This window comes from Anas platyrhynchos, chromosome 7 (assembly GCF_047663525.1).
Source record: "Anas platyrhynchos isolate ZD024472 breed Pekin duck chromosome 7, IASCAAS_PekinDuck_T2T, whole genome shotgun sequence".
Taxonomy (NCBI): domain Eukaryota; kingdom Metazoa; phylum Chordata; class Aves; order Anseriformes; family Anatidae; genus Anas; species Anas platyrhynchos.
Genome location: NC_092593.1, coordinates 21,696,824 through 21,719,365, shown reverse-complemented (window position 1 = coordinate 21,719,365; position 22,542 = coordinate 21,696,824). Strand labels below are relative to the sequence as shown.

Genomic DNA, 22,542 nt, shown 5'->3' with positions numbered 1-22,542 from the left:
AGTGTTTAACCGTCACACTTGCTAAAGTTAACTAGAAGAAACATATATATGGAATCCAGTCTTCCTTTTGATTTTGTGCTCTTGTGCTTTGAGTGAGTTTAAGGAATCCTTTCATTCTAACTCTGTACATTTCCATTACAGAGTCTTGGAAGCTTGTATCAGCAAATAGTAAAGAGGAGGAAAAAGCTGTCTTAATCAGATAATCCTGCCTATTTCTTTAGCAGAAAAAAAAAAAAGCTATAATTTCTGTATATTTTCTTTATGTGATTGGTAGCATCTCTGTGCACAGATTTGCATTCTTTTGCTTAAAAGCTGTTTATAGGTATAAAGTCTAAGGCAAATCGAAAGGTTAACAGGAAACAAAGACTGGCTCAATACTGTGTCAAAATAGGTCTCTCCAGAGGTATTTAGAGATGGCAAGGTATTTAACAAGTCAATGTAAGAGACAAAGATTTTATTCATTATTTCTCTTTTAAAAGGAAGCAATACTAATAAGGAAGTAATAAAAGACCCCTGAGACTGAGTTCTAAAACTTACTTGTATTAGCAAGCATTGGAAGAGTTGATACAATTTCTTCAGAAGTTTGGTGTCTTGTTTTAATATTACTGATAAGCATGTAATTGTTTTTAGCTATTCTCTACTAAACATGTACTTTTTATTTCATCATTTAGTTTACATTAATTTCTTACATCTTAATCTTTTCAGTTAAAAATTGTTGAAGCAGAAAAAAATGAATGGAAATTAAATCGAACCCAACTTCAGCAAAACTTAGAGGAAAACAAAGAGAAAATTAAAAAGTTAGAGACTTACTGGTTGGAAGCTCAGAGTTTATGCAAAACGGTGAATGAGCATCTTAAAGAAACTCAAGAGCAATATGATGCCCTTGAAAAGAAATATAACAAGGCCAAGAAATTGCTCAAAGATTACCAACAAAAGTAAGTAACTCTGTTTCTTGCTTCTGTATTTTGTACATTATGGGGGGAAGATTGACAACAATATGTAGAGTTGTGATTTGCTTAACACACTCTTTTCCGTTTGACGGAGTTTAGGGAAGCAGTGGCCTGTGCATGCTGAATTCTTCCATACCTTAAGTCAAATTCTGGAAAGGTTCTTCAAAAATTTTGCTGCTGCTTTTGATTTTAAGCTTAGGAAAAGTAATACTTTAATAACAAATACTTAAAAGAACCTAGATGAGAAACTGTAATGCATCTGTACTTTTGAGAGAGCTATGTTGAAATTTGACACGAAATACTTGGCAGTACCTTTTACTGTTTGTGAAAACACTCATCTAGCTTTGACCAACCTTAATGTTACAGACTGGGTAGGCATCAAAAGGATATAAAATGTTTTTTTGTTACTGTCCAGTGACCTAGTATTCGTGATTTTAGCAATTACCGTGCTTGTGATTTTTTATTTTTTTTAATAGCTTTAACAATGTGATTCTGATTGTATATTTCTCCTTGGAATTCTGTCTCACTGTACTGAATTATGGGACATAAGTTGAATTGATTTTGTTTGCTGCTTAATTCTGTACAACAGTGTCTTCATTTGTTGAAAAGGTGAGACCATATGAAGGTATATGAGAGAGGAAACCAGGAAGAGCAAGGGATAGTCTCAGAAAAAGGCTTTGGGATACCACCCTAAAAATGTATTTCTCTCTTCCCCAAGCAAGCTATTAAGATTGTATGTGCTTGGATTTATGGTTAGTAATCCTTAATGAAAGCCTTTTTATTACTCAGTATACTATCTGGTACTGTCCCTTTAAAAATATTCTGATAGATTTTGTGTGTTTAAATTATCAAAAAATATATATTACTCAGTCCAGCAAGTTGTTTAGGTAAGAGCCAGACACTTTTGATTCCATCTTAGCAAGGAGCTGTGTTTTGTGGGGGCAGAAAACAGAATTCTGCAAAAAAATAGGAGTTTGGAATATGTGTCTAACTCTTCAAAATCACATCGTGATAGCAGTGTTTTCAATCCAATGACAGTTGTGGTTTTTTTTAGGTAGAGATACTGTTTCTTATTAGATACACTAATGTAAGACTTGAATACTGTGTCATGCAGTTGTCTACTTGTTTCACCTTCTTTGCTCTTATCTAAATGGCACAATAGTTATAGAAGCATCTTGATAATATAGAATGCTACTGTTGCTTTTAGTTATTACAATAAATATATAATTCTCCAGTCCCAATTTCTCTACTTGCTACTTATTTTCAGACAGTCAGAATTTTCTGCTCCAAGTCCACATCCAGAATGATTACTTTCTACAGTGCATTTTTATGCTGTTCAGTCTCCTTTCTACTCTCCTCTCAAGCTTATACACATGGAAGTTCAAAAGTGCTAACATGCTAGTTCTCATTTCCTTGCTGTTCAGTGAATTCCCGTTACTACTCTGACTGTCCTTGAAGCTTCTGCATGTTGTTTAGATGTTCTACACCTATTTTATCTTTTTGTACATTATTCTGTCTATCTTGCAGGAAAAAGTAGCCTTTATTTTTGTTTTTATTTCCTTCTGGTAATCATTGTTCCATTGTTTTGTAAAACAAATCATTGCAATTTCTTTAGGATGAATCAAGTAGAAACTTAAAATATTATTTTCTTTTACAAAAAAAAAAAATCTAACATAGCTTATGGAAGCAAAAGACTATTTTCACAGCAATAGGCAGTATGTGTGTATCTTTATGGAAGTGAGTAAGATCTGATGATTAGAGTTCTGTATATGTTTGATATTTTGAATGTATACACAATTTGCTTGGAACTTTTTAAAGGTAGAGAAATAGATGAAACTTTTAGAAGGTGTTGTAATATATCCTTCTTTTAGCCCAGAGTGAATTACAGCATCATAATTGATATTTTTTTCTGAAGAACATAAATATAAATACGTGGACTGTTTTGTGACATTAAAAGATTAATGAGTAATAGTTACACATTGCAGATTTTTCAAAATGCTTACTAACAGAAAACTTTTTAGTAACTGTGTATATCTTCTATAGTTTTCTATATTTCTGCATATTAGTGTTTCATATATATATGTATTTCTTTCACCAGAGAAATAGAATTTATGAAGAAAGAGGAGGATCATTCAAGGGTACTTGAAGAAAGAGATCAGCAGTATGCGGAACAGCTGAAAATATATCAGGAAAAGGTAACGCAGTATTATATTTAGAACTACCTGAGAATGCGAAAGTTTATTTCTACCTTGCTTCTAAATATTAATTCTTGCAGATTACAGAGCTTGAAAATAAACTAAAAGTGTATGAAAGAATGCCATATATGTTTGGAGGCAGCAGTTTATTGGAAGATGTCTGTCAAAATGCAGGCCAGCATAATGAGCAGTCAAAGATAAGAGAAGAAAATGAAAAAGAAACAGAATCCATAGAGGAAAGACCGAATTCTTCAGAGATGTTAATTTCTGGTAAGTAGGTACAGAATCTTTGATTTACTTTTTACAGAAGTTAGAAAGTGTTAATGCGTGTGGCATTTTTTTTTTCCTTTTTATTTTTTTTTAGTTAAGTGTTATTTCTTACCCACTAGATAAATGGTTGGACTGAAACAGTATGGATATTTTTATTTTAAGTTCCTCATCATATTTATTATATGCTGTGGGGAAGGAGATAGATGGAGAAGTAACTTCTTTACTTTTCCTCAGGTTCTGTATTAGCAAAATCAGTAACATTAATGAGACTGGAGATACATCAGCTGAAGTCACATTCACAAACTGTGATTTACACCAAAACTTGCTATGATTTTTTAATATATTTTTAAGTCTGATAGTGATATTATGCCAGCTTGTTATCAAGTATCAGGTGGTGGTTCACATAAGAAGTATCGCTTTAAAAGACACGGTTGATGCTCATGGACTTCATAAAGGATCTCTGTCTTAAAAAATAAAGATAGGAAAGTGTATTTTGGGCATAAAAAAATCTCATAATTTTGAGAATCAAATTGAGTATTAAAGCCATAATACAAATTATTGGTTTTAAAAAAAAAAAGGTGGAAATTTAATTCAAATTAGCAGTTGTTATCAATATATGTTGAAATATTGTAGTATCGTATAAACTGGATTGTCATATAGTGATGATTAGTTGGTGGAATAATTCTGATTTAGCATCTGAATATTCTTCTGGAATGTGGGTTGGAGAACTCACCTAATATTTTTTTAAAGGAGTACATATTTGTTGCAGATTTTGATGCTTTTGTTGGGGATACTCCCAGGTTAGACACCAGTGCCCACAAAGCAAAAGCTCAGCTTGCTTTGAAAGTAAAACGCCAGCCGCCTTCTCGATCAAAGCTGAAAGAATCTCTTGGTGCTGGACAACAGGCTGCAAATCTACAGGTACTGATATGAGTAAATAATTCGGCGTTCAAAAGCCTGAATGTATATTTAGTTTTATCTGTATTCACAATTTTAAGTGTTGCCCATGCTTCATTCAGATTGTGCCAAAGCATCAGATTTGTATGCTGTACCAAGTGGAAAGCCCTATTCAGGTTCACAAATGTAATCATAAGCATGTGGAACATGCTTTTCTATCTTGTAATTTCTTCATCTGAAACAAGTTAGTTACCAATATTCTTCAAAAAACTAAGCATTTCTGAAATGTTTCATTATTCCATAAATAATCACTTGTCTACAACAAAACATAGCAGTCAAACGTTCTAGCCCATTTGTTGCATTAACTTTACTCCTTCTGTCTAGACTTATATTGCCAATGATGCAATCTAACAGTGGTTACCTGCTTCCCCTGTTTCTATTCATACTTGTACAAAGGTTGACTATTCTCAGCATGTTTTTTTCATTCATAACTGTATAGATATAGAACTTCTCTGAGAAGTTTGCATTGGTGGCATCATCCTTCTTAGATCTTTCCTTTATAGAATACTATAACTTCAATCAACTGAGTTGAGGTAGTTGTAGAGGAAAAAAAATATTGATTAATGACTTCAGATAAGTGGCTGCTGGATCACAATTAGCCTATCTTTAAATTCCAAAGTTCCCAGAGCTTTTCTTAGCATTATGAGGAAAAAGGCATCTGAGTAGAATTCCTATTGAATGCTTCTCAGTTTCACTGTAGCTGTGCTATGCTCCTCTCCATATGTCCACATACACCTTGTTCCCTGTTCTAGAGGTGGAATTCCCTGGAAATTAGCTAATTCAAATCTTGTGCATTACTTAACTTTCAACATTGCCTTTTTTTTTTTCTTTTTTCTTTTGACTCCTTTGTTTAATTTAAACTTGAACTTTTTTGCAATTTCATGAGCTTTCAATACTTGATTTTATTGCCTTTGTATTTTCATGAAAGTATATAGCAGCAGTCTAACTCTATTTGAGAAAGCTGGGAGTTAGAATTCATAAACCTTTTTCTAGGATATTAGTTGGTATTATGATAGACCAGTGAATATACCATTGATAGCTCTTAAGATCTCTAGCTGTTTTTTTTTTTTTCCTGTTCATTTTTCTGGTAGCGATATAGAAAACAAGTAAAGTTAACTTGTGGTATGCTTCTATTCTAATTTCCTCTAACGTAAGTTGATGGTAAGGTCCATATCTGTGTTCTTCCTTGATATGGCCCTGTTCCATGACAAGTGTTATCAACATAATGTATTACTGTCATGATTAAATCATTATCCTCATGTCGGGTGTTATAACCCGTGAAATTCTATTTGAAGTAGATTCTGGACATCAGCAATTAGCCTTCTTTAGCAGAGCAAGAAAAAGATAAGATTTTTCTGGTTGATACTGGTTCATGAGCATACACAGTCTTGTAGAGTTTCTAATGTGAAAACAAGAAATGTGATTTTTGATGAAAGATGTGAGGGGAGAAAACAGTTGAAGAAATGAGTTATGTAACAGAAAGCCTGTCTCAGAGGTAGAAGATTGAACTACTTGGTTTGAAACAATTTTAAAAAGTGGTTGCAATTTAATTGGAATAGCCAAGATTTACCAGAATTTTTCTAAGTTGTCCAGATGATGATGATTAATTAGGATGTGATTCTATGATTCTGTATAGTCTGGACAAGGGAAAGCCTGTAAAATCAGCCTTGTGTGATTCAGATGATATGTGCAAATGATTAAGTTAAAATTTTAACTGTTTGGTATTTTCTGAACTGAGCAAGTTTGCATGTAACATAACACATCCTTACATCCTGGTAAAAGATCAGATTTGAAATGATTTATATATCATGCTTATAAAATGACTTTAAAATTTGTTGAAGGATGAGGATTCAGAAGATCCTGTTCTCAACAGAGAAGCTTCCACTGCGTACATAACTAAGACCTTGGAAATAAGTGAAAAATTAACTCTGCCTCACTTGGATGACATAAATCGAAAAAGTGAAAAGCCTGAACAAAGAGAAAGCACAGAAAGTCCTTTAGAGTCAAGCCCTTCTGCTTCCACACACTCTTCTCCAGTACACAAACCAAACAACGAAAACAGTACAACCACCACTCATTCACCTCCTCCTGAAGAGATGGCTCCAAATTCTCCTCAAGGGCATACCAAGAATATGAAGCAAAGAGAAGTAAAAGGGAAAGGAAAAGAGGCCAAGGGTAAGATCTGAAGTTTTATTATTATTTTAATCCTTTGGAGTTAAAATATTATGGTTTTAGATTTAAAATTATTATTAAACAATAAGATACTTTGCTAGAAAAGGAACTGACTACTAATTACCTGTTCTTGAAACCAACTGTTAACTCTTCAGGAAAGTCTGAAGGTAGCAAAAATGTATACAAGTGCATTGCATTATATTTTTAGGTGAGTTGGCGTTAGATGTAGTAAAATGAACAAAGTGCTTAAAATGGCTCAAAAGAGGAAAAAGTGCTAATGACAGTAATTATATGGGGAAGACTGCCATTTCTGGGACTCAAACCCGGATGATTTGTAAAAATGAAACAAACCAGGGCCTTGAGGGCAAAATTTGCAAGTTTTGAACACCCTTGAAATTAAAACTGTGCTTGCTTACAAGTAATGTCATGCTTAAGCCCTCCAATGCGAACATAAAGCAGATAACTTTCTGTTGTCAGCTCTACCTGCGGTATGAATTTTACTGTGGCTTGCATTTGCTGTCTAGTCAGTTCCTCTTCCTTGAGAAGAATATCAGTTGATAGCAAATTGCAGCTTTGGAAATGGAGCTACATACCTGACCTCTCTGCCAAGACGCTAGAGAAGTAATGTCATCTGTGTTTGAAAAGATGTTTGTGAAAGAATAGTCAGTAGCTCTACTGAGTCAAATATACATTGATGAAAAAGGCTGGGAGCAAAACCCCCCAAATGTCTGGAAATCTGATTTAAGACTTACTCCTGTCATGCTTGGAAAGATGTTCTGACTGGCATCCATTCAGATCTCAAAAGTTTCCCACATTTTCACTAAGGTTTAGAATTTAATTTTTAGTCTATTTTTATATACAGATTTATCAAGCAACATCAAGGTACTATTCTTTGTATAGACAGAAAGTAATATTGTTTTGAATATTTAAATTTCCAGAAAATACTAGCCCGGCATTAATGAACTCTTCAAGTTTAAAAAAAATCTGTCTCATTTTTTCATGGGAACAGTTTTATTGCTTTGGCTACTGAAATTCTTTATCTGGGTCTTATCCTTAGAATACTTGCTATAAGCCTCATTTCTTAAAGGTATTCAAGAATCTTGACTAATATTTGTATTGTTTTCTGATTATCACTCTGAAAATTTCAAGTATCAGAGTAGCCTAAACTAAAATATAAATTTCAACAATCTACAAACATGTATTTTTATGTACACTGCTGTAGGAAAAAGGTCTTTTTTTCTTCTAGGGTTAGCAGTCATGATTGCATAGCAGGTGGATTACATATTTATTGCATGAGAAAAGGAAAGCAAAGTGTTTCAAAGATTGTAACTGAAAGTTCCTTTTTAAGAATATTTTGGTATTTCAAGAAGACAGACGACTTCACATTTTTGAAGTCTTTTCTAAAAGGTGCCTATGGAATAAATGCTATTTCAATTAAACAGCTCCAGAAAGGAATAGATATAAGACAGCTAACAGATATGGTAGCTCAAACCTGTAAATCTAGACTCTAAATGGTTGCTTTGACATAAGCAAGAGGTGAGCTCAGTCACAGACTGGGGATAATCAATGAAGGTCCTAACGTATTTCTGCAAAACACTAGCATCTTAAGTGGCAATGTCTCTGATAGTAGGTTTGACAGATTACCAATTCCAAAAAAAAATAAATGCTGGCTTTGCATTTCCACATGTGATCCTGATGTCTACATTTGATTTTCAACTTTGTGAGAATCACTGCGTTGTTCATCTTGTCCTCTTGTTTCTCACCAGGAAGAGATGAAAGAGGCTGTGATCAGCTTAGTCACTACTCATCACTATTTAATAGAAATATTTGACTTTTTTGTCATAAATAATTGAAAAAGGGATCAGATAACATTTAAAATGCTTTATGTTTTACTTCAGTCAGCTAGGACAGGTTATAAATGCAGATTATAATTGCTGTCTTTTCAATACAGCTCAGGCAAAACCTTTCTTTTAATATCTTAAATAAATACCCTTTCTTTTAATAACAACAGGATCTGTTATACTTTCCTCATTCTATACCTCTGTAAAGTCTTAATTAGAATTAGAAATAGCCTCTATGCTAGCTTCTGTTTTTTATAAAATAAAATAATAAAAAAAGTCTTCTCAAAGCACGTACCTGATATGTGATTTTGCTTTCTTTTTTACTTAACCATAATTATGTGTAGTCACGGGGCATAAATTTAATTGTGATGGCCAAGGCATTGTAAACATTTTCTCAAAATTGGCAGAGTCCCTGGAAAAGCTAATTAATGCAGTACATCAGGGATGAGGGTTAGTATTGAAAGTTCTTTGTACGTAAGATGACACTAAATGCTACTTTCTGCCAGATTGTTGCTTTCTAACACTATTTAAATGTCTACCTAATGTTTCATTGAAATACCCCTTTCTATTATCTTCTCCTCCATTTATATATCAGTCTGTATTTTAACCTATTGTATTTCACTTTAGAAATTACCTCTTTTCTTAAAATATTACCTCTGGAGAAGAGTAGTGGTTACACATGTTCAATATAAAAACATTTTACGGATTAATTCTTCTGTTTTTATATTGAAGTTGACAGGAAAAATAACCAATTTAACTGGCATTTATAAATTTTTGGATGTTGCATGTTTAGAGAGAGAGGTTAACTAAATAGAAAAAGTTCTGTTGTTGGTAAGAAACTATTGAATAGAGAAGAAAAAAAAAATCCTGGCCATTCAGCATGTGAACTTTAAGGTAACCATTATAAGTTTCAAGAAGAATTATTAGCTGTTGGATGTGAAGAGAAGTTGCTATTGATTTTGTGTAGGAGACCTAATTTTTTTATTTTTTTTATGACCCAGGAAGGCATATACGTGCATTACTTTCTATGTTTTTCATGTGGTTTTTTTTCAGGTGTGTTTTTCTTTTTTTTAATGGAAGACAGAACTTAAAACTTATATTGTCTCACAAAAACTATACTTTATCCATCTCATAGGCAGCATAATTATGAAAAATGTCAGTTGTTTAAAAAAAAATCTATTAATCTGAGAGCTTAAAAGGAAGAACATTCAGGACTTGGAATAATCTGTCAAAATCCATGGGAGGAAGTAGTATTACACTTAAGTTTGTCACTTCATTTCACTTAATAATTGAGTAGTTAGAATTGAACCTGCTCCCTCTGGTGAAAAATTAGATCCTAGTAGGTTGTATTCCAGTTCTATAAATATCACAGTCTTGGAGGAGCTTCAAAGTCATGGTTATCTCTTTACAGTATGCACAGCTTGTTTTCCAAGAAACTCAGCTTGTTAGGATCTGTCTGCTCTCCAGGTTCTGGCTATCGTGCTGGTCAGGTATCCTTTCTGTAGCTAGCAGCATGCATACATAGCCCAAGTTGCAAGGAGCTAGCCTTGACAAGCTACTAAACCAGGGTGAGGGGGAAAAATGCAAAAGGAATATTTTATAACGCTTGAAGCATAATAAACAACAATTAAATGTTGTAAATACTTTGTTACTTAGGTTTTAGGATCTTAGAAGCATCTTCATAAGTATGTGAAACTTGCAAGTAGTTTTAGAATAACATTTTTATTTTTTACCCCTCTCTGAAAAGCAGAAGAAAAGAAAAATGAAGACAAAACAGAAACAAATGAAGGAACATCATCAGGGAAGTCCAAGAGGCGATTTCCAGATTTTGGGTAAGATTTTGTGTACGTTTGGAAATAAATGGTTTCCAGTGTTGCTTTTGGAGAATATCATGTTTTGTGAATACAAACCGCTGAGAAAATCCTGTAATGCTGCTTGATAGCAACATCATTGGACAGTGTTTTCATCTTGAAACTGTAGTGTTACATTCATGTTTCTAACATGCTTTCATTTTATTTGCCTATATTTTTTCCCTCAAAGAATTTCTTGTGGTTTTTCAGTTTTTATCCAAGTACAGGATTTCTCTAGGAGTTAATGGTGTTTTATTCTTAAATTTGCAAATCCATGTGTAGTTTCATGCCAAAATGTTTTTTGGAGACTTCAGTGCTATGTCCTGCTGGCTTTACAGTCTGAAATAGATGCCTGTCTTGCCTTGATTCCTTCTACAATAAAGGTGTCATTACGTAAGGTTTGTCTACAGTAGCTGCTTACTCTACTGCTCCTTGGAAGTAGTGACTGAACTCTGGGGATTTGAGAGAATTGCTAAATTTTACCACAAGTCATGCTCCTTCTGAACCAGTTAGAAAGCTTGTTGATGCCAGTTAACATAAAAAGACTGAGATTAGTACTACAACAAATAAATCATAATATATCTCATAAAAATGACTTATTACACACACATACAGAGTCAAGGTAATAACTTAGTTCAAGTCACTCTACGTATGCACATAGCAATAAAATTCTGTTCTTCCTCTTGGTTGTATACACTAGATGTTAAGTTTCTTTGGCATTTTCTATACTTATGTTGGTTATTTATGTTTTTGAAAGGAATTTCCAGAATTCTAACATGATTTTTTAGATAAAATTTGCATGACAATACTTTTTTAATTGCTTGTGTAATCTATAAAATCAAGATCTGTGTAGCAATACAAGTGTGGCTTCTGGTTAATATGAAAACTTGTTTGCTGATAAAAATGTTGCATTATGTAAATGTAAACCCTATATGAAAATTGTGTTTTCCACTTTAGTGGATTGCGGAAATCTGGGGGCAAGGGCAAGAAACAAGAAAAAGAAAATCTAAGAGGTTCGCTGGATAGCAGGTATTTGTTTTGTTTTGTTTAATAAATACATGCAACATCTCTAAAATCTTTAACCCAAGAATTTCTTTGAAATTGTCATTAGTGTTTGACGTTAAAGTATGTTCAAGTACGACGGTGGAAAATTCTGTGAAAATTAATATAACGATGTGGAGATGAGCTTCTAATTTCATGAAATAAGAAAAATAAATGGAGTAGTATAGACGAATCAGTAAAGCAGAGGAAACCAGAGAGGAAAGAGTAAAGCAGAGCACACTTTGAAGTGACTTGTGAGACTTTAATATTTTACCTGGGAAAATGAATGCTAAATAAATTAAATTAGCAAATATTTGGAACTGTCGTTTTGTGAAATATTGCAAAAACTCTTAAATTTGTGTTAATAACCAAAGTATTTTGCATGGATATTCAAAGGTAATTATCAGTTTTTATTTTAAATATCAACAATGCTTTGAAACAGGTACAAATGAGTAGTATGTGTTGTTGTTGTTTTGTGTTTTGTTTGTTTTTAAACAATTTAAAAACAATTCAATCTACTGATTTCAGAGGTTCTCGAGAACTGTTGGATGACTCTGGCAACAATCTCTCTGCATCAGATTCAGATTCTCCTGTGCCTACTTGTATGCCTTTCTCGTGGTTTGGAGACAGTCACAAAGAGCCTCAGATTTCTAGTAGTAGTCTGCACTTTCCTCAGAGTGGACAGGACTGTTGTGAACATGGTCAAGAGAAGAACAGAAGCAAGGTAAAGATGACTAATTTGTGCTTTGAATATTTAAGTGTTGCATCTTGACAAAGTGAAACTGTAAGTGCTTACTTAATATGTGAAAGCTTGGTGACTTACACCTAGAATGACATCACCTCAAACACAGCTGCAGAAGCTTGAGACTTTACAGCCCTCACAAGCAGAGACTGTGTCAGTATTCCCATTTCTTACCATTCAATTTAAGCATCGCTGGAGGTAGTTCAGGCTGAAGTAGGCTTCTAAGGAATGATCACAGGACAGGTTTAATAACTGGTTTTATAGTGCTAAAAGTGTTGCTAGCTTTAGGACAGTGTAATTTTAAAAGCCAAATCTGTTTACCCTGTAAACATGAGAAAGCAGTCCAATACTTGGAGGAAGTGTACTTAAGTAGAGGCCAGCTCCCCAGGCAGTTGGCCAACCAGTTTTTACCATACTGGTATGTCAGGATTGAGTACCAGACAGGTGTATGAAGAGAACGTCCTTTTTCCAAAGTATTGAAACCTGAGAGGAACAGCTATAGAACACACTCTCTTAAGTTAAAGCCCTATTACCAGATTTTAAGAGTGAAACTTAACAGTTCAGTCTGTAACCATAAAGATCCCGTTTTTATAGTTTTAACTGTTTGGAAGAAAAGCTACTTTGGTGACAAGTTTACTGAAACCTTCAATAAAGTCCCAATTTTGTAGCTTTGTTTACCTGTTGGCAGTATTAGAATTAAAATTTACATGAAGAAATGCCTGCAAACAATGTGTGTGCTGTCAAAATATTTTGTTAAAACTGAAGACGCAGTCTTACTGAGTTACCTTTATTCTTGTTTCCTTTGGATTTTGTCAGATTCAAAATTGTAATTGTCCGAGTAACCTCACAAACTAAGTTTATTCTTAAGTTTCACACTTTTTATTCATTCTGGTTATCTAAAATACTTTTTTTTCTCTTTCTATGTGTTGTTATAGAGAAATGAGATACAAATCTAGAAGAGAAACTTGCGGGGCTGTAGTTTGTGAAGTTGCTGATGTTTCGCATAGATGGCAGATAACAAGTTGGCCTTTCATGTCAAGATGCTGAGTGCACTAGAATACTGTTAGAATAAGTTTTTAAAATTACCGTCTGTTTTCTCACTGTGAATTTACAGTGGCTGTCGGAGGATTAAGCTGTATGGCTACATAGTGTATGAGTCTGCAAAAAAAATACAAAAAGTCATTTTAGAGCCACACAGTACCTTACTATCCTATAGGAACTGAAGAGTAGGAACTTCGTAATCCCTGAAGTAGAACTGTCCTTTATAGTATGCTGTTCAGTGTGTGTGTGCATGTGACTTGGGTATTTACAGTTCCTGCATTGTTTGCTTCTTTTGAAGCATGTAATAGCAAAAAGATGCTTTCATAAATAAGCCAAATATGTTGGTATAGGAAGATTTGTGTTTAAGGGGATTTCTTAATAGGCTATTGAAAAGCTAACTGGATGTTTATCTACACAGAACACATCTCTTGAGGTTTAGCTTTCAAAGAGTCATTGGCTCAGAGATCATTCTTTACCTCTTCATTCCTCCTTTTCTTTATTGCTCCTTTCTTTCTGATTCAAGTCATTGTCCAAAACATCATAAAAATCCCACTGCTGCATTTCTACTTTAAGCACTCTTTAAAGTATTTACATTGGCACTTTTGTTCACACTCAAAAAATATAGATCTTACTGGAATGGGTCCTCTTTCTTCCTTTCCACGTTGCCCTTCATTAATACCCTTTTTCTTCCTCATCACTGTATACTTCATCCAACCTTATTATCACTTAAACCTTCCAGCTAGTTTCTTGCCTACTATTTATTTTTTGCTTCCTTCTCATGCTCCAGTATGTAATTGCTGCTCACTGCTCTTTTCTTTTCCTTAGTGCCAGTTGCAAACCAGCAGCTGCAATAACATGATAGTCCTGAGCTATATGTCTGCTTTGTAAAATGGTACAAAGCTGACCCTGTTAAAGAACAGATATCTCATATATTAATTGATCCTAAAATCATATTCAGTTTCTCTGACGTCAGGCTATTTTTACTTTGCAACATTTGAGAGCTTGTTTTAAAAGCTTGTAATGTAGATACTACTTGGAATCACTTATCTTTGTAGCTCTTAACCTGCTTTTGAGTGTTGAGTTTGTGCTACAATGTCAAGGTTTTGGCTGGTTAACCTCCCTATGAAAAGACGTTAAAACTGAGAAAGAAATCTGCCTGAGCACTCAGCAATGAGGTTTTTCACTAAGACAACATAACGACAGGGACAAAATCATCTTTGTAGAATTTAAGGAAAGAATATGCCTTTTATTGATGTTAATGTTTTCTGCTTTGATGTCTGTAGTATCACACATAATCAGGTGAAAGCACTTTTTAAAGAACAGTTAAAAGTAGAAACCCTGAGATTAAAATTTTTTCACATAAAAATCTCTAATGCCATAAAGTCTTTGGCATTGTGTCTAATTTCTGTAGTAGTGTTTTAATATTGATGGTGTAAGGACTGTAATTACAATTTTAAGTTTCCTGTTTGTGAAATTTGCCTCTTGAAATTTCTGCATTTAGGAGGATTTTGTTTTGTTAAAATGGTGCTAAAGTTAGCCTTAAAAACATAATTTTGTGAAATAATGAATCAACTTTTTGTTGGTTGTGAAATGTAGAAGTAAAAGAAACTAAAATCTTGTGATATGGTGGCACACTGTTTAGCTTCACAATATTTCAAAATTACACACTTCTTAAATTCCTGCACATAATCTGCCCCTTGATTTCATCCTGTTCTCTGATCCAGTACAAATACGTATATGCTGTTCGCATTCCTTATTCTTCCAGAGCATTACTTATCTTCCATAAACTTGTATGCAGTGTTTTGTTTTTGTTGCAATGAAGAATGATGTGGAGTAAATTATTTATATCCCAGTACCTTGGGGTAGGACCTGCAAAACTTCCTCTGTCCAAATTCTCTTAGAGAATCAAAAATCTTTGCAACTGGCTCTAAATCCTTAAAAGAGAATTACTTGTTTAAACTAAATAGAGGCAGAGGAGGAGAAAACATTACAACTGGTGCTGAGATACTTTATTCTGGTCATGTTTTCTTCATCATTTTTTCTCTGTTCTCATTAAATGTTTAGGTCCAAATATTACAGTTTTGTTTCTGATTTTTTCCCAATTACTCTGCAAGGAAGTTCTGAGGGAAGTTAAAAGAAAAACTCCATAGTAGCTTTTTCTCATTGTAATTAGTTGAGAACAGCTTAATAGACAAAATAATTGAGCTTTCAACTAAAAAATCAACTTTACCTGGGATCTCAGATTATGTATGCATATAAAGATATGGTATGGCACCCTCACAAAATATAGTTGATTAGAGACTTCAAAAATAAAGATAAATAATTGCTCACTCTTTGTAGGCAGCAAAGACCAGTATTGAGAAATTAATTTTAAGAAGGTAAAAATTATGTGGTGTGCTTTTGGGAAAATTATTTTTCAGTCATTAAAGAAAAATAAGGTAGAGGTCAGGATCTGGGTTGGAAATGAAGGCAGTCAAATCAGAAAACATTCTGCAAAACATGTGTTAGTTTTCTTTAGAAGGATTTTCTCACCAAACCTGTTGTGAAGTTTTCAGGTGTAGCATCCGTTTTTTTCATAGCCTTCAGCTGGAGTTCCAGGCTGGTCCAATGACCTGCCTGAGGCCATACGACAAGTGGCTGCTGGCAGAATTTGAACACAGAGCCTGCTGCTATTAGATGCCAAGACATATAGATGCAATCTTTAAACAGAGACTAAGTGTGATAACTGAATGTAAATGGTAAAGGCCATGACGATTTTTACATTCTTTCAATGGGATAGTTTTTATATTGGTTGCATTTCTAACCTGAATTTTACTCTTCCGTACATTTTAACTGTTTTAATTGTAATTTTATTCCATTATTCCATTATAAAAAGGTGATACTTGTTAAAATCTGTATTTCTGAAGTTTTTCCTATTTTGAAAATAATTTATGTAGATTGTCAAGCTGCATAATTGCTGTAAATTTATGGTAAAGATATCTGAGTAATTGTTTAACTTTTTAGAATGTTCAGCTTTAAAGTGTTTTACAATACTTAGTATTTTAACTGTGAAGATTTAATATAGCTTGAAACAATCTACTATAAAAATACTTCTAAAGATATTTTACATCTATATAGTAGTTTGCATATCAAGGTAATTTTCAGATGATGTGAACCTGTGTCTCAAACGTAGACACCTCAAAATTGAAGCTATTAAAATGAACAGCAACACAATACAGTATCTTAAATTAGAATTTAAAGTTCAGGGGAAGCTAATAGATTCTGTCCTTAGGCAAGCTCTGCATTCTCTGTTCATGAACCAATTTAAACCTTGATCTGTAAACTGCCAAAAGTTCCTTGCTACTCCAATTGTCATTGTATGTCAGGCAAGGACAGGGTGTTTGTTCCAATGCCTATTACAGTGGGCAAATATGAAATCTAAATCTTTTATGATCATAAACAGAACTTCTATCTCATTAAGAAAAGCACCTTCTGAAGCATGTTCATAGTGCTCATTAGGTTTCACTTGAATACAAACCCACCATGAATTAATTCCACCAACTAAATCTTGAATTGCTTCTCCCTGAGTGTGCTATGCCTACTGAAAATGTAACTGTGTATTTCCTTATGTACTTTCATGTAACTTCAGGTTATGACTAGTTCTCTATACAAGGTGCTCTTATTGGGGACATTGCTTTAAATTTGTTGTTATATTTTTGAATTCAGAAGTTTAACAAAAACTCGTCTTGAAGGTGGATGCAGTGAGTACATTTCACGTGTGATCTACAGAAAATGACTGAGTCAAAGTATTTATTTTCCAAAAATCACAATTACTAGAATATCACCTTGTGATCTGCTTTTCCAAGGAGTGAGTTAATAAAACATTATTTCCACTTGTTTGCAGAGTAGAGTTGTCATAGATGATACATACCATAGCAAGCCAAGTTGTGAACTTTCAGGGTTAGTGACAGAACCAAATCTGTCAGGTCGTTCACACACTTTAACCTTCTCTTCAAATGAGGTGAGTTTCAAAGTGTGTATATGTGTCTTGTTTATGTTGTTGTTCACACTACAGTATGGTTAATAGAACCAGATTTGTTTAACATGAAACTTGATGGTTCTTTCCATATTTTAATATTGAAGAACACTGTAAAGAATCCTAAGCCATTATTGAACTAAGGGCATGGACTGGAAGATGCCATATTAGGCTTTGTGTTCTGATCTTCATTGTATCGCAAAACAATGGAATGAACTCTGAATGATCAAATTTCAGTTTTTAAAATATAAAATATTTCTGTTCCACAAATTTCAAGTAGCATCCTTGGCAAATGAAAACTGCAGCGTTTTTGACCTTCCCCTGACATCAGTGCAGGTTTGTGGAGAACTAACTCCTTGCCTACAGCTGAAACCTGAAATCAACACTTTGGTAACATTCTCATGTATTTCCTCACTCGGTGTTTTACTGATAGGCGTCTTTATAAATTATAGACTAGCAGTCATTAAAAGCTGAATATAGTCATCTTCCAGATATGAGTTAGAGAGCTAGCCAAATTGGTAGTGATAATGTTTGAAGGGAAAAAAAAAAAAGGTGGTTAATAAATGAGATAGGTCGTTACTAGCTATCTTAAACAAGGCTTTGGTGAAAATCATAAATATTCTGGTAAGACTGTTCTTTCTACATATTACAAGTAATACTATAAATATGCAGCCACTAACATTAATCTGGGGCATTGAAGTTATAGAACTAGTTTACAAGTTTCTCATTGATTTTTCAGTGATGACAGTCAGTTATAATGAAAACTGGGGTAACTAGTTAATACATACCATCATTTCAAATGTTTCCTGCAATTGTTTGAGGTTAGTGGATGGAATATGTGTTTCTAAAACTTTAAAGCAACATAAATTATAAGATCTTAACAAAGCTGAATATCTTCATGAATGCTGTTACTTGATCAGTGTTACAACTTTAAATAAACTTCTGGATCACAAACTCCAGCAAAAGTTATGTTTATGCACATGTGAAGTGGCAATTAAGCTTTTTTTTTTTTTCACAGATGTGTTTGATTCTAGTCTTGTCTCCAGTATGTATGTTGCTTACACATATGAGCAATGGAAGGTGTTGGGGTTTTTTTTGCGCCTTTTCAGTAACTATAGTGATTATCAGGGTGCATGTTGTTTGGATGGATTCCTAAATATATTCCTAAATCATGCCAGTGTAGCAACCTCTGCTTTCAGATGAGCAAACTACTGCATGCTGCCCTATAAATCTTGAAATTGTTAAAAGGCTAGAAATGGAGGAGAGCAGCAGTGAAGAATCTGCCTTTGCTGAGCAGATGCTCTCAGCAGTTTGGGGAAGTGACTGAGCGGTGGTGAGAGTTAGGTTGTTAGCAGCCAGCTAGTTAGAGGAAAGACATCTCAACTCACAGTTGTTTAGCAAGCAACCTGGTAACCCCTCTTACACTTCTAAAGCTTTTTATCTCTTATATGGTGAGATGGCATTTGTGGTTTTTTTCTTTGTTTCGTGGTATTCTTGTCTTTAGAGCCTTGAGTGTGTCTGGCCTTACTTGCCTTCTGAATGACCAATATTTTTATGCAGGGGAGCACTCTGTTCTCTCGTGCTTCCATTCCTCACAAGTGGTTTTAGTTCTGCTTTCAGAATTTGAGGTTCATCTTCTGGAAGGGAAACAGTTTGGCATGGGGCAGAAATGTAGAGGTGTTAGTTAATGACCAATAAGCTTTACTCAAAAAATCAATATTCCTCATCTTATTCTTCCATACTTCTCATATTCCTGTTTATATTCCTGAAAAGTTACAACTGTGCTTTTCCTTTGTGCAGTAGGGAAAAAATCGAATTATACAAGACTAAATATCTCCTTTCCTCCCTCACTTCTCTGAGGAGATGTCTAAGTGTTTTAATGCAGATTTGAGGTTTTAATACAGCTTTTAATTGTGTTAGTGCGGTGTCTTTACTAACAAGAAGTAAAGAGGACTTTGCTAGCAACTGTTAGGCTCAAAGGCTAGCTGGAACTAGCGTAGTCTGCAGAACTCCTCTGTGGTACAGGCTGCTCGCTGCTCCAAACCATGCTGCATGGCAGATCTGAGATAGAGAGCTCCCCCTGCATTCTGTAGGGGACCGCATTCACCTGGTGAAAGGGATGAATCTGGGCCTCCTTGTTTAACAGGAATAGACCTTCGAGTACTGGTACTCTGAAATTACAGAAGTGAAATTGCATAGCTAGCACAGATTAAATAAAATGTTAAGCTACTGAGTGAGGTCCAACAGGAATAAAACTTTTAATACATTTCTCAGTGTGTATATATAATTTTTATCCTTTGCAGATAAAAGCTTTGGCAATATTTTAGTACTTTCTTGCTACTGATAGACCACACAATACTCCAGTACAGGTCAAACGTGAAGTGTAAAAATTTTCTAGTTTTTGTGTATTATTCAGAGTCACTTGCTAGTATGAGACAGAAGAAGTTACCACAACATAATGATTTAAAGTAAATGGACATTTTCAAATTCCTGTTGTAATTTATACAGTGAATCTTCTTTCTCTGTGCCAAGTACCCCAAGCGTGGTAGCTTGGATAGAAAACTAGCTGTGCCCCAGTTTTCATGACAGAATTGCTGTACAGAACACTTCAAGCAAAACTTCCTTTAAAGTCCTTGGATGTTTTGTAAAAATTGCTGTGCTTTTACACGTCAGGAAGGCCAATGTGTCCACGCTTTTTATGTCTACATTAGCATTTTAATTAGGATTAGAAGTTCAGTTTTGAAGCAAATCTCCTGATTTGTCCCCACTTGCCTTACTTCGCTTCACCTTGGAGATCAAATCAGAGGCGCTTCTACAGTGTTCCCAATGCATTCCAACTGCTAGTGGCCATTGAATCTGTGAGACCAGATTAGAGCTATTCTGAAGTAAAAATAAATAAATAAAACCTTTGAAATGCATGTAGTATAGATATTAGGATTTCAGCATAAACTGTTCTGCTCTATGAATTTGTTCCTGTGTATCTGCACTACCTCCTAATATAACCACTCTCCTTTGTTTCACAGAGCATGGAAAGCAAAAGTGTTTCTAATTATGTGCAGCCCTCTGATCCACCTGGAATTTAAAATTGTATTTGTACGTAGTAAGATAGATGTATGTGCCATTTTGCTCTCTCAGATTCATTTTATTGTATGATCGGACCAAGTGACAGACCTAAGTCTCACCATCTTTCATGTAATTGCTAGAATTATTTTGTTGCATTCAATCAGCTCTCCAAGGGAGCTGGATTTTGTGACATCCCTCCGATTTTGAAGCTGTAGTTAGCTGTTCACCTGAAACCTACAGGGTCACATGTCAAATCTGTTAGTAGAAAGATGCTTATTTCCGTGTTCCCTGTTTACAAACGACATGTGAGGCTCACTAGAAAATGTGGGCATACTTTCAGGTGTTTTACAAATATATTTGATAACTTGTGGAAGCTGCCTAATGGGGCAGTCTGCAACTCTAAATGCAGCCTGTACTCACTCATGAGTTAGTGAGAGATCGTTTTGGATAGTTAATAAAACTTCAACTCTGATGTTACTCCAATTCAAGTCTCACACTAGAATTTCTTCTGTAGGGATATTAAACCCTGTTTTATGTAGCTTTTCTTTTGTGATGAAGTAATAGAGAGCTTCAGGACTAACAGCACTACCTTTTTCTCCTTAGGAGCCAACTGAAATTGAAGCTGGGAGCTTCAAAAGCTCTGTGAGCTAGAGAAGTGTAGTATTAGTGGAAAGCTACAAGGTCTTCTCAAATCTTCTCAAAAGGCCTACTGGGCAGGCCCCTTAAATTGTTGACACGATGGGATCAGATGAAAGAATAAATAATCCTTGCTTCTTAGGAATGCAACAAATTTTGTAAAACTATACCTAGAACTGTTGGAAGATTCCTTGAATGCTAGAATCACTTTTATTCTGAATTTCCTTAATAACAATAATCAATAATACAGCTGAAGTGCTACTTGATTCTTCTTGATGCTGTGTAAGGCAGTATCTAATATTAGGATTGAACTACCTCATCTGACTGACTGATTGATTGAGGAAGCTTGTTTGTTGTTTGGATACATCAAATTTAATCATACATTTTGCTATTTTTTGACACCAGTTTTCATGAAGATGCAATTTACTAGAAAAAAAAAAAAAAAAAAAACGTTTGTTTTCTATTTCAGACTGACTTTGTGTTGAATGTTGTGGTAGTGTCCTTTTTGTTTATAGCAAACTCCAAGGCAAATTGACTATAAACTGTGTTCTCAAGAACTTTAAGTCCTTTTGGATCTAGAGTGTGTTTAAAAATGCATTTTGTTACTCAGATTCAATTGACAACTAGAATCCAGAACAAGTAAAATATTGCTTACAGTGTCTTTTCTCAATTGGCTAGGCATTAGATGATGAATTTACAACAACAGGAAAACAAAATCAATGGCACAATAGACCTATTTCTGAATGGACCACCCAACAAGTATGCCACTGGCTAATGGGAATGAACATGGAGCAGTATATTACGGAGTTCACAGCTATGAACATAGATGGCCAGCAGTTAATGCAACTCGACAGTGAGAAGTTAAAGGTATGTGAATATCCCAGGATAGACTTGTATCTGTATAATTTTCACTGCATATTCCAATTTATTTTTTTTAAATCACAGAGTCTGTTTTCATGATTTTTAAGGGTGTTTTGCTTTTGAAATACTTTGAGACTGTACAGTTAGATGAGAATTTAATAATTAATTGCATAATTAAAGATAAGCTGGTTTTCATTAGAAAAATATTAGCTGTATCTTCCTTGTTTGCATCTTAAGGAAATCAAAGTCAGCATAATTCCCCAACAGGGCTTGATACATATGTAATCAATCTCAGCATAAAATCATATCAAAACAAGATCCAGCCAAGTCAAATGCATAGAACTGCAGGATCTAATTTTAGAAATCTATGTTTCTTTCATATCTCTTCTTCACAGGGAAAGTAAAATCTGTATCTGATGACCTTTTAAATGTTTTTAATTTTCACTTCTTCTGGGGAAAAAAAAAATCTAAATCTTTCCTTTGAGCTTTTTCTAGTCATTTTGCCTCTGGAATCTGCATGGTATGTGTCCCTTACAATGCTAGAAAATACTTCAAGTTCTCCTTTCTCAGTAGATTATCAGACTGCATTTTGGACAGGCAACCTGCTTAAATAAAATTAAGTTCACTGGCCTATTTTGGCATAAGACAAACTATTGTTAATGATCAAGCATAGGTTTTGAGTGTGTTACGGAGAAAAAAATGTTGACTTTCAGTCACTAAAATGGCACCGGTATTTTTAGAATAGACTTACACCACTAGTTGTCCTGTATTTTGTAAACAAATGTCCCTGGATACAGAGGAAACACCTGTTATTGGTCTGTCAAATGAATATCTAATTAGGGAATTTGGGATGTTGATACTTAAAACTTTATAATTTATGTCATTAGGAGTTCTGAAGTGTGGAAGTG

General features: G+C 34.3%; 1 protein-coding gene across 5 annotated transcripts in view; it reads left to right on the top strand.

Annotated features, from left to right (window-relative positions):
* LOC101790227 (neurabin-1) overlaps nt 1–22,542 on the top strand; it is a 41,399-nt gene that overhangs the window by 16,269 nt on the left and 2,588 nt on the right. The window contains exons 9-18 of one of the 5 annotated variants that reach the window (XM_027461169.3): nt 706–935; nt 3,049–3,145; nt 3,226–3,415; nt 4,185–4,336; nt 6,214–6,547; nt 10,133–10,217; nt 11,193–11,264; nt 11,805–12,000; nt 16,943–17,059; nt 21,452–21,640. In XM_027461169.3, coding sequence (XP_027316970.3) covers nt 706–935; nt 3,049–3,145; nt 3,226–3,415; nt 4,185–4,336; nt 6,214–6,547; nt 10,133–10,217; nt 11,193–11,264; nt 11,805–12,000; nt 16,943–17,059; nt 21,452–21,640 — 1,662 coding nt within the window. The other 4 variants (XM_027461171.3, XM_072040938.1, XM_027461172.3 and 1 more) reach the window with 4 other exon arrangements.